Source organism: Dreissena polymorpha, chromosome 9, assembly GCF_020536995.1.
Source record: "Dreissena polymorpha isolate Duluth1 chromosome 9, UMN_Dpol_1.0, whole genome shotgun sequence".
Classification (NCBI taxonomy): domain Eukaryota; kingdom Metazoa; phylum Mollusca; class Bivalvia; order Myida; family Dreissenidae; genus Dreissena; species Dreissena polymorpha.
Genome location: NC_068363.1, coordinates 731,400 through 744,202, shown reverse-complemented (window position 1 = coordinate 744,202; position 12,803 = coordinate 731,400). Strand labels below are relative to the sequence as shown.

Below are 12,803 nucleotides of genomic sequence, written 5' to 3'. Positions count from 1 at the left end.
CCGTCGGATACCCACGGCTGCTGATAACGCTCCGCTCATATATCATATATATAGGAATGGAGAGTAACGTAATGAATAGACCGGGAGTGTCCGACGATGGGGTTCTTAATTAAACAAAACTTACGCGAAAACAATCAAATGAAACACTAAAAAAACTAGTTATATATGTTTAATATAAATTTGAACTAAAAGCTCTTTAAGAAAAACAACACAAAAAAAACATCAGCAAAACAACTTAAATACTCGATTTAATGGCAAATATGTCGTATCAGCATATTTATAAGCAAAGAAGCTATATCAGAAGAGGTTTACTTAAATGAACTGTAAATTCGACTTTCGTTAAAGTACAGCAGTGAACATGTAAATCCCGATCCCATGCCCTAATTTAATAATCATTTTGTACATGCTGTGCAATATATTTGTTGAAATTATATATGTATTAAGGGCCCTTGATTGGTTATTCTTTAATATTTAATTATACTATGTCATGCCATGCCGAATCAGACCATGCTATGTAAAGTTATTTAATAACATGTCATATCAAGCTGTTAATGTCTTGTCAATCCAGATAATTTCATATCATGTCGTGCCGTGTTATGTCATGTTATGCAATGTTTTATCATGTCATTTCATACCACGTTGCTGCATAATATGTCGTGTCCAGTCCTGTCGTGTCCTGTCGTGTCATGCAAAGTCCTCTGTTCTGTTCTGTCCTGCCCTGCCCTGTATACCATGCCCTGCCTTGTACTGTACTGTACTATACTGTACTGTACTACGCTTTACTGTACTGTACTGTACTGTACTGCCCTGTGCTGTACTGTATAGTATACTGATGTAAACTGCCTACTCTACTCTACTCTTCACAACTCTACACATCTTTAAACAACTCTTTTCTACTCTACTCTACTTTACTCTACTCTACGCTACGCTAAGATACTACGCTACGCTAAGATAGACTAGACTAGACCAGACTAGACCATAATATGATATAATATAATATAATATAATATAATATAATATAATATAATATAATATAATATAATATAATATAATATAATATAATACCATCTACTCTACTCTACTCTGCTCTACACAATTCTACACATCTTTACACAACTCTTTTCTACTCTACTCTACTTTACTCTACTCTACACTACGATACGATAGACTAGACTAGACTAGACCAGACTGGACCATAATATAATATAATATAATATAATATAATATAATATAATATAATATAATATAATATAATATAATATAATATAATATAATATAAAATAATATAATATAATATAACATAATACTATCTACTGTACTGTACTAAACTGTACTGCACTGTACTGTACTGTACTGTACTGTACTGTACTGTACTGAACTGTACTGCACTGCACTGCACTGCGCTGCACTGCTTTCGTTTACACTGACGTTGGCTTTAATTGAGCGTGAATAGTGAGACGAGGATGTGATTGCTTTCTTGGGTTTTGAACGAAATGGTTTGCCATTGGGAATCTGTCTTGGTCAGCAACATACATGTTTTTTAATGGCAGTTCGGCTTGAAAAACTGTTTTTCGTCTATCCGGTATCTGCTGTAGTCGCATTTAGCAAAAGAGTAATGGTATTCTTTTAAAAGCATTGGGCCCCGAAAGCCCACTTATATCTCATTCAAATGATTCCATGGTCAGCTAGGAAGCCGTAGCTATGCTTCGTTGGCTCTGACGTTGTTTTGAAAAAATGCAGACATACAGCATGCGGAGTTTGCACGTGTTGTCAGCTTATTTGTCCATGAACAGGAATCAGCATGTTTTCCGCGACAGAAGACGTGACCCTGGTGACGACCGTATTCATGTCATGTTTCAGCAATGATTCAAGTATGAATAATCGCGCACTGCGTAGTAAATCATATCCGCTTAGACGTGACAATACTGTCAAACGTTTCACATTACAGAGTAGATGTAGATGTATGTCGGAGAGCAAATTTATTATATTTTCGCGTTTTGTTGAAAGGCGAAAAAAACAACAACACATGATCACCTATTCGTTTTGTGTGGTGCAAACATATCTTACGTTAACGCTTTAACCCCTGATGTAATTTTAACAGACCTTTTAAAACTTGCTTACATATGAATCCGATGTGATTTCTTTTACACTTATATGTGGCTTCTCATCCATTTCCTCATATAAGCGTGTACAGTATACATATTAATTTATACAGTCTTATATAACATGAAGCTTAGTCGAAGTTTGAATTGAAGAATCATATATGGAAGACAGATGCAGGCGTGTCTGTCAAACAATGGATTTATAAAAACAATATTATAATGTTTTATTTCGCTTCCTGTATACACTGCTGGACACTTTCATCTCTTAATAGATTATCGGGAAACGATGAGGTAAAATTAAAGGAGCTATTTATAACGATTTGTCACAATACTGTTTATTCGCCACAATAAGTTAATCATTAGCAACAGATTAATGAAAGGTCGCCACAATACGTGGATATTACAGAAGATAGATTTGAATTTGAAGAGTAGTGAAAAACGATGGTTGCATATGCATAATCGATCAAGTGTTGTGATGGTCTGAGGATATTTAATTTTCACTTTGCATTATAAAATATTTGAACTGTACCGGCAAATTCAATAATTTGTTAGGAGGGAGATGGTCCAGGCAGAGGTAGATACACGGAAGATACAGGTGGAGACACGACAAGGTCCTCCAAGAACTGGCAGACATAGTGGAAAGGGAGAGGCGAAAGAAGAGGACTGTGAAAGAGACCGGGAAGATGCAGTTTGTTAAGGAAGGGGAAACCATCAAGAAGCAGCAGACGCAAGCAGCATCGATTCTAGATCGTGCCCAGTCATGGGAGATGGTTGTGGACCTGAAACGAAGGCTGGTTTTCCCAAGTGTAGTCCAGACAACACAACGCCCCGACATGGTGATCTGGTCGGCAAAGGACAAGTGTCTGGTGATGGTTGAACTCACAGTTCCTTGGGAGTCGCGCTGTGATGAGGCGATGGAGAGGAAAACGGCAAAATACGCTGATCTGCAGAGGGAATGCAAGGAGAAGGGGTGGCACACGTGGCTATTCCCAGTGGAGGTCGGCGTCCGAGGCTTTCCGTCAAAGTCTCTCTGGAGATTTTTCACTGCACTTGGCCTGACAGGAAGAGACAGAAAGCGAGCGGTCAACAGACTTGGGGATGCAGCGGAGAGAGCATCGAGATGGCTTTGGCTAAGGAGAGAAGAGAGGAGCTGGCAGCCGTCTACTGACACGTAGGGGATTGATCAACCCCTGCGGACCCACCACCAGGAGAATGTATCGAGATTAATGGGTCGAAACATTCAGTGATCGGTGGCTCTCGACTGAGGATGTCAGTAGTCCAGCAGTTTAACGACTGTTTACATCTCATTTCACATCTGGTTTACCAGTGACTTCTAGGAAAGACTGGATGACAACCGAGAATAGAACGGTGACGCTGGAAAGACAGATGACCACCAGGAAAGCCTGGGAAGGGCACGACGGGTTGGCAGCCCGGAATGCAGTTCCTGTGAAGAAACAACCACAACATCAGCTACAGACCCACACACAGAAGAATACCCCCAGAGTCTTCCGAGAGGGGGGGGGGGGGAGGATGAGAGACTCACAAGGACGGATACACAGATGACGACTAGCTTGTACAACGGACATTGACCGGAGAAGTAGCAGTAGTGAATTGCGGCAAATGTGACAAGATCTGCAAGAATCTAAGGGGACTGCGAATACATCAAGCCAGGACTGATTGTGGGAAATCAGACACCCAGACGCAACGCTCAGGTGGTACACCTGGTGAGACGTTGGAGGATCCAAGTCGGGAAAAATCCCATAGAACTAGGAACCTCTATGCTTCTGAGAATCTGGTTTCAAACACCCAGGGCAGGCAGCAGGAAGAGGACGACCATGACCCTCTTCTTGATCTGCTTCCCACACCGGACGATGACACTCCAGCACATGCAGAACCAGCACCACAAGTACAAACAGATCCGGGAGATGATGAGAAGAGGCGCCCGCGGATAGCATGGCCCAAGACGACAGACCGGCGAGCGTGACAGGAGCTAGATCGAGACGTCTCCGCTATACTGGAAACAACCCTCCAGGGTCCAGCTGACCAAAAGATAAGAGCTATGACGGGCCTCATCTATACTGTAAGCAAAGAGAGGTTTGGCTTGGCTGAGAAGAAACCAGAGAAGCCAGCCCCAATCATCAGCAGAAGACAGAGGCTAATCAAACAGACCAGAAAGGAGCTTACAAGTGTAAAGAGGCAGTATAGAAAAGCCAAGGAAGAAGAGAAAGTAGGACTCCAACAGTTACGAAGCACATTACGAGAGAAACTGAGCACTCTTAACAAGGCTGAGCAAACAAGACAGAGGAAAAGGAAGAGGGAGAGGCAGAGAGCTAGATTCATCCAGAATCCATACCAGTTCTTCAAAGACATCCTTGACAACGAACGATCAGGAACAGTAGAGAGCAGTATGGAGGACATAGAACAGCACTTACGCAATGTCCACAGTGATCTTTCACGGGAGGTTCCACTGGGTGACTGTTCAAGGCTAGAACCAGAAGACCCACCAGAAACTCCTTTGGACACAAAGGAGCCATCATTGTCTGAGGTACAGCACGTGGTGAAGAAAGCGAGGACAGGCTCAGCCCCAGGCCCGAATGACATTCCTTATCGTGTCTATAAGATGTGCCCAGGCATACTTCGGAAACTATGGACCCTACTTAGAGTTATTTGGAGAAAGGGAAAAATCCCGGATTGCTGGAAGAGAGCGGAGGAAATATTCGCCCCAAAGGAGAAGAACTCGAAGAATATTGGTCAGGTCCGGACCATTTCTCTGCTCAACGTTGAGGGGAAGATATTCTTTGCAGTCCTAGCCAAGCGACTGACAAAGTTCCTGACTGACAACAACTACGTTGATACGTCAATTCAGAAGGGTGGAGTTCCCGGATTTTTAGGATGCGTCGAGCATACCAGTGTTCTCAGCCAAGTGATCCGGGAAGCACGAGTGAACCATGATGACCTGACTGTAGTGTGGCTAGACCTTGACAACGCTTATGGATCAATAACCCACAAGTTGATTGAGAAGGCACTTGAGCAATATCATGTACCAGAACACGTTTGTAACCTGGTAAAAGACTACTACAGAGGCATTAAGGTACGCTTTGCTGTGGGAGACAAGACAACAGCATGGCAAAGCTTGGAGAAAGGCATTGTCACAGGATGCACAATCTCTGTGGTCCTGTTTGTGATGGGTATGAACCTCATCATCAATGCAGCGAAGAGAGAGACACGTGGTCCAAAAGCAGCAACAGGAATCTACCTACCTCCAGTTAAGGGATTCGTGGATGACCTCACTCTGACAGCAAAGACCCACATTCAGGCAAGGTGGATGCTTTCGGCCCTAGAAGAGGCAGCAACTTGGTCCAGAATGAGGTTCAAACCCAGAAAGTCCAGAGCACTTGTTATCAGGAAAGGCCAACCTACCAAGAAATTCAATCTGACAGTGCAAGGTGAGGACATACCATCGATAATGGACTGCCCCATTAAATGCCTTGGGAAGTGGTATGATGCTACACTCCAAGATGGGAACAACATCAAGCGCATCAAGAACCAGCTCATTGAAAGGCTGAAGCAGATTGACAGAAGCGGACTACCTGGCAAATTCAAGGCCTGGTTATTCCAGAATGGACTTCTCCCACGACTGATGTGGCCACTGATTCTTTATGAGGTGGCAACAACAGTGGTGGAAGGACTGGAGAGAACCATTAGTAGGCATTTGCGAAAGTGGCTTGGCGTACCACCCAGCTTCAGCAACATTGGGCTCTATGGACGATCAAATCAACTACAGCTCCCATTGAGTTCGTTGGTGGAGAAGTACAAGGTGGCAAAGGCCAGACTTGTCATGACGCTGAAAGATTCAAGGGATGACATGGTCCGAAGAGCAGGTGTTGAGACCAGGATGGGAAGAAAGTGGTCCGCTAGCCAGGCTGTAGCGCAAGCCGAGAGCCGCCTGCGACACAAAGACATTGTGGGAACAACGGCAGTGGGAACACAAGGTCTGGGCTCTGCGGAGTCGAGGAGCTGGAAGAAGGCGGGCAGTAGGACAAGGAGGGAGATGGTCCAGGCAGAGGTACGTCTGGCCGAAGAAGAAGGTAGAGGCATAAGGGCAGTGGCAATGGGGTGCCAGGGTGCTTGGACAAAGTGGCAGACTACAGGAAAGAAGATGACATGGGCGGATATCTGGCGTAGCGAACCTCTGCGCATCAGTTTCCTGCTCAGGTCAGTCTACGACCTGCTACCTTCACCAGCAAACCTGCACAGTTGGGGAAAACGTGACGACCCAACCTGCCAACTTTGCGGAAAGATAGGCACGCTAGAACATACACTATCGTCTTGCCAGACAGCCCTTACACAAGGAAGATACAGGTGGAGACACGACAAGGTCCTCCAAGAACTGGCAGACATAGTGGAAAGGGAGAGGCGAAAGAAGGGGACTGTGAAAGAGACCGGGAAGATGCAGTTTGTTAAGGAAGGGGAAACCATCAAGAAGCAGCAGACGCAAGCAGCATCGATCCTAGATCGTGCCCAGTCATGGGAGATGGTTGTTGACCTGAAACGAAGGCTGGTTTTCCCAAGTGTAGTCAAGACAACACAACGCCCCGACATGGTGATTTGGTCGGCAAAGGACAAGTGTCTGGTGATGGTTGAACTCACAGTTCCTTGGGAGTCGCGCTGTGATGAGGCGATGGAGAGGAAAACGGCAAAATACGCTGATCTGCAGAGGGAATGCAAGGAGAAGGGGTGGCAGACGTGGCTATTCCCAGTGGAGGTCGGCGTCCGAGGCTTTCCGTCAAAGTCTCTCTGGAGATTTTTCACTGCACTTGGCCTGACAGGAAGAGACAGAAAGCGAGGGGTCAACAGACTTGGGGATGCAGCGGAGAGAGCATCGAGATGGCTTTGGCTAAGGAGAGAAGAGAGGAGCTGGCAGCCGTCTACTGACACGTAGGGGATTGATCAACCCCTGCGGACCCACCACCAGGAGAATGTATCGAGATTAATGGGTCGAAACATTCAGTGATCGGTGGCTCTCGACTGAGGATGTCAGTAGTCCAGCAGATTTACGACTGTTTACATCTCACTCGTTAAGTAGAAAGTATGCACAATATCAGAATGATACATCATCGAACGCGAACAAGCCTCAGCCAAAGTATCGCAATAATCAAACTCTCTGAAAGGCTCATCAGCATTTGTCACAAAGATATTGTGACACGATCGTTTAAAATTATTTGTGTGAAGACTGTCTTGTCTTTCAGATGCAATTAGTGGTATGTTACCTTAATACTGTACGGTAAAGCAACGTCGCCCGGCGAAAGAAAAAGACACCACGTTAATTTTGTAAGATTGAGGTAAGTAGTGTCACATGTTGCGTAATTTAACGTGTCTATTTTTTCATGAAGCATATAACATTCAATTATAAATTAGGAGTCTTAATGAATTTCAAGACAATATCTTTATGAAAGCTGACGCAATACATTGAAAAGTTGTTGTAATTTCGGATATTATATTTCGACCAGCTGGATTTTTCTAGTTTAGACAGTTTAATATCAATTATTATTATATTTCATGCCACTAGCTGCACCTCCGTCTGCAATTTCAAGAAGATGGATTCTAGCTTAACAGCAGACCAGATAAGAAATGTTTTCATTGATTTCTTCAAAGAGAAAGAGCATTTATATGTTCACTCATCATCTACGATACCTCTTGATGACCCTACACTGCTGTTTACCAATGCTGGTATGAACCAGGTAATATTCCCTTTTTTGTGCATTATTTGTAGTATTGGCTGTAGTTAACAAAATAAGAAATCCATTAAATATATCATAAGACATTGTTTATATAGTAAAGTGAAAATCATTATCTCGGGCTGGGTATTATTGCCCATTCATACTGCTATGAATGAATGGACAATAACAACTATATAATATATAGGTGGTACATAAAGTTTCAAAGTGTTACATTCAAGGCCTGGTACATAAAAGGACTGGTACATAATGTGTCACATTGCTGGTTATTGAAAAGAGATCCCCAGAGTGAGAATTAGGTACATAGGTTCACAAATCACAGGGCTAAAGAGCTAGCCCTACCACAAGGCTGTTGGAAGTAACCATATTTTACTAAACTCCTCCCTAATTCAAATTTACAGCCGATTTCCCAATCCCAAAAATACACGTTTTTTCCCTAAAAAATCTGACCAAAATTTCCCAAAAAAAGCCCAACTTCCAAGTGACTCTGGAAAAATTCTTTAATGCCCAAAGGGGCTTGGCCCCACTCCCAAAATGGGGAAAAAAACAATGGGCTAGCTATTAATGGGCATGGTAAAAGTGTCTGCTTATCAATATGAAGACCCCGATTCAATGCCCTGTCAGAGCTCTAGTTTTATCATTTAAATGGCAACCAGGGAAACACGACCTGGGAACATGTAATCTAGTCTGAGCTTGTGTCGGGGCTTTAGGTCTATGAAGATGCAAGGCATGCTGTAGCTAGTGAGTCTGGTCCTTGAAACAAAAATAGCAGTAATTTTTTTTGCTTTAATTTGTTACAGCCTGTGCCATTTGAATTGGGAAAATTAGCGCGATAAACCGTGAAATTGGGAAAAATAGCGCGATAAACCATGAAATTGGGAAAAATTAAGCATTATAAATAGGATTATAAGTAACAGAAGTGATATTGTTTTTAAGTGCATGTTCAGGGAGTTTTCTAGAAAAGGAGTCTGGTCAAATTGGGATTTTTTTTAATCAATAAAAGTGGCAAGTTTGGGAATGATTTATGGACAAAAATGACTAAATTCAAGTTGTATATTTTGTAAGATGTTTAAAAAATTAAGTTGAGACCTAGAGTTAAGAAATCATAATTAAGTTATATGAGACTTCTCTCATTTTTTTTTTTTTTTAGAAAGAAGTCTCATATAATTATGATTTCTATTTATCCTATTTATAATGCTTAATTTTTCCCAATTTCATGGTTTATCGCGCTATTTTTCCCAATTTCACGGTTTATCGCTCTAATTTTCCCAATTCAAATGGCACAGGCTGTAACAAATTAAAGCAAAAAAAATCACTGCTATTTTTGTTTCAAGGACCAGACTCACTAGCTACAGCATGCCTTGCATCTTCATAGACCTAAAGCCCTGACACAAGCTCAGACTAGATTACATGTTCCCAGGTCGTGTTTCCCTGGTTGCCATTTAAATGATAAATCTAGAGCTCTGACAGGGCATTGAATCGGGGTCTTCATATTGATAAGCAGACACTTTTACCATGCCCATTTATAGCTAGCCCATTGTTTTTTCCCCATTTTGGGAATGGGGCCAAGCCCCTTTGGGCATTAAAGAATTTTTCCAGAGTCACTCGCCCTGCAGGGCGAGTAGGTCTGACAATCCACTCGCTCTTCACTTTAATCTACTCGTCCTGCATTAAAAAAATATATCTATATTTATAGTTATGATCAACCTTTTAACCTACGTAACATAGTGACACTAAACTGAAAACAAATTAACTACATTATCTGATGGATTTTATTTGCTTTAGTTACGTTTTCTGCATCTGTTTCCTTTTCTCAATACTTTCCGCTTCTCGTTTTGATGACCTTTCTGTTCCCTGTCTCCACAACCTTGCAGATATTTCAAATTGAACCTTCTTCCATGCGGAGTTTTAATATTTCAGACGAACTTTTCCTGAAAGACACGTTTGATTGACAAATGGTTACAATATGGTAAATTTTGGCTAAGGCTTCTGATCACGAATTATTCTGTTTATTAATAATTATTTTTCTGTTTATTTTTAATTAAATATAAGAAGTATTATAATTAACCAGTTATGTATTATTTTTTGTATTGATATTTACATTAAAATGAGATTTTATTCTTCACGGAATGACCAATATATTTAACTGTTTTTTTCACTTTTAATTGATTAGCAAAGAGCACTGACACCTACGAAAAGAGCGCAGCCGATTACGAGAATTATTTTTACTTTGCCCGTGATGTCATTTTTCATTGTCAAAAGTGCAGTTTCTTTGTGTACTAAATCTGTTTTTTGTTCGTTTGAAAAATTGTTCGCAATTTGTATCGATGTGAGTTTTGGAACTGAATTTATATTTCTCAACTTGAAAAACAGCACTCGCCCGGTCGGTCAAGTATTTTACAAACTGAACTCGTCCGACCGTCAACTTCACTCGCATATGCGAGCGGTCGAGTGGACTCTTCAAGGCCTGCCCTTTTCATTTGGAAAAATCTGGTTGTTTTAACTAAATTTGGGAAATTTTAATAGTGTTGTTGATTTTTTGCCAACAAATACTTTAAAATCGAGAATAAAAGTTAAAGAACTATAAGATGAAATACATGATTAACATTATAAAAAAAAACTTCACTTAAATCCTCCAGTGTTTTCCATTTGACGGTTCCAAAAGGGCGCCTAAATTTCAGAATCAGAGGCCATTGAGTGCCTGAAATTTTCCAATCAAACAAAAGTTATTGGATTTCACTATGAATATTTTTCTTCTTAATTTAAGGCTATGTTCTCTTTGAGGTTTTGTGAATAGCAGCAAATATTGTTTTACTTTACAGTTCAAGCCAATATTTCTGGGGTCTGTTGATCCAAACAGCGATATGGCTAAGTATGTACGAGTTGCCAACTCCCAGAAGTGCATTCGTGCTGGCGGCAAACACAATGACCTGGATGATGTTGGCAAGGATGTCTACCATCACACATTCTTTGAGATGTTAGGCAACTGGTCGTTTGGGGACTACTACAAGGTAATTATGCACCGTATAATGTCATGTTATGAGATGAGAGTTTGTCAACATTAAAGCTACAATAGGACACATTTAAATACAAATTCAAAGTTTCACCTTTAGTAGCTGATTTTTAATATGACAGTTAAAGGTGTTCAGGCCATGGTTAACCCCTTGCATGCTAGGAAATTTGTCGTCTGCTAAAATGTCGTCTGCCTAATTTCTAAAATTAGCATTTTCTTTGATTTTTTTTCAAAGAATACTATCAGAATAGCAAACAGTTTGGATCCAGATGAGACGCCACGTTCTGTGGCGTCTCATCTGGATCCAAACGGTTTGCAAAGGCCTTTAAAATTCGGTTCCCGCACTGAAAGGGTTAAAGGCTTCATTTCCAAAGATACTAATGAGCAGCAACCAACATAAAACCATAACAGACTGCAAGTTAGTCACATACATACTGACATGTTTGGCAAGGTTGCTTATATTTGTCTGCCGTGTTTTCTCCAGAAAGAGACATGCGCCTGGGCCTGGGAGCTGCTGACAGAAAGGTTGAAGATGCCCAAGGACCGCCTGTATGTGACATACTTTGGGGGAAATGAGTCGGCTGGACTGGACCCTGACCATGAGACCAGAGATATCTGGATCAGTCTAGGGTATGGAGGCATTTTTAACTGGGAAATGAAAGAGATAATGAAGTGTATCAAATAAGGCTCATTCAGCTTAATGCATGTGGGTAAAATAGAAATTTTATTGAGACTCTTTGCTTTACATTTAAACAGTTATAATAGAAATTGTATTGAAAAAAGTTATAATAAATAAGACTTTTTATGCCCCCGTCCGCCTGTCCGTCACACTTTGCGTTTTGGTTTTGAAAAATTCTCATAGCTTCTATGTCGCTTCAGCAGGGTTTTCAATAATAGCCGGCCGCCGGCCAAATCGGCCGTTTGAAATCAGATTTTGGCCGGTTGAAAATCGCTCAGATTTGAAAAATCGTCAATTGACTTTTCGAAATTTGCGTGTCTTTTCAGTAATTTTGCTCCTATTTGCTATTAAGCAAAGACGTCGCTTCATTATCTCCCTTACCGCATTACAACAACAACAATGAAAAAGCGCATATTAGAATCGGTCAAAAAGCAGTAAAACTTTTTACGTTCTGTTCATCACATGTTGAGTTAAAATTTTACACAAGTAATAAAGAGCTTTTTATGCCCCCAGTAGGGTGGCATATAGCATTTGAACTGTCTGTGCGTCCATCCGTCAGTCAGTCCGAAAACTTTAACATTGGCCATAACTTTTGCAATATTGAAGATAGCAGCTTGATATTTGGCATGCATGTGTATCTCATAGAGCTTCACATTTTGAGTGGTGAAAGGTCATGGTCACTCAAGGTCAAAAGTTAAAAAAAATACAATCCAAGGGAAGTAATAAGCTTTAAAAGGGAGATAATTTCTAAACCTGCCAAATGATATAGTGAAATTTTATTTGAAAGCGGCGCAATAGGGGGCATTGTGTTTCTGACAAACACATCTCTTGTTCCATTTATCTTTTGTTAGTTAAAACAGCTAAAATTCATAAAATGCACACACAAATGCTCAAACTTAAGTGCTTGGTTGACCACTTAAATAGCCATAAAATGGCCCAAAATGCAGGAAATCAAGTGCTCATTTTAAAAAATTTCAGGGGATCATTCCCCCCATAACCCCCTAGAAGGCCTGTTAGTTTCACATTTGGGCCTGTTGGCTCAAAAGTAATTGAGAACCCTGCTTCAGATAGCAATTTCATATTTGGCATGCATGTGTATATGGACAAGGCCTTTCCATACACACACAAATTTTGACCCCTGTGACCTCGAACTTATGGTCCGCGTTTAGGTTTCGAAATCTGCGTTTAGGTTTCGAAAAAAGCTCATACCTTTTATCAAGCGGTTATAGGGGGAATAGGTCATCCTATGGTGACAGCTCTTGTTTGCTTGA

General features: G+C 41.2%; 2 protein-coding genes across 3 annotated transcripts in view; both read left to right on the top strand.

Annotated features, from left to right (window-relative positions):
* The first annotated feature begins 4,161 nt into the window (after positions 1-4,161).
* On the top strand, positions 4,162-7,044 carry LOC127844632 (uncharacterized). Its single transcript, XM_052375038.1, has one exon. The coding sequence runs from the start codon at positions 4,162-4,164 to the stop codon at positions 7,042-7,044; it is 2,883 nt and encodes a 960-aa protein (XP_052230998.1).
* A 293-nt stretch (positions 7,045-7,337) lies between these two features.
* Positions 7,338-12,803, top strand: part of LOC127843700 (alanine--tRNA ligase, cytoplasmic-like) — a 55,064-nt gene continuing 49,598 nt past the window's right edge. For both annotated transcript variants that reach the window (XM_052373421.1, XM_052373420.1), the window contains exons 1-4: positions 7,338-7,444; positions 7,672-7,843; positions 10,663-10,851; positions 11,338-11,483. In XM_052373421.1, the coding sequence (XP_052229381.1) occupies positions 7,700-7,843; positions 10,663-10,851; positions 11,338-11,483 (479 nt within the window). In that variant the 5' untranslated portion in view covers positions 7,338-7,444; positions 7,672-7,699. The remainder of the gene's footprint in view (positions 7,445-7,671; positions 7,844-10,662; positions 10,852-11,337; positions 11,484-12,803) is intronic.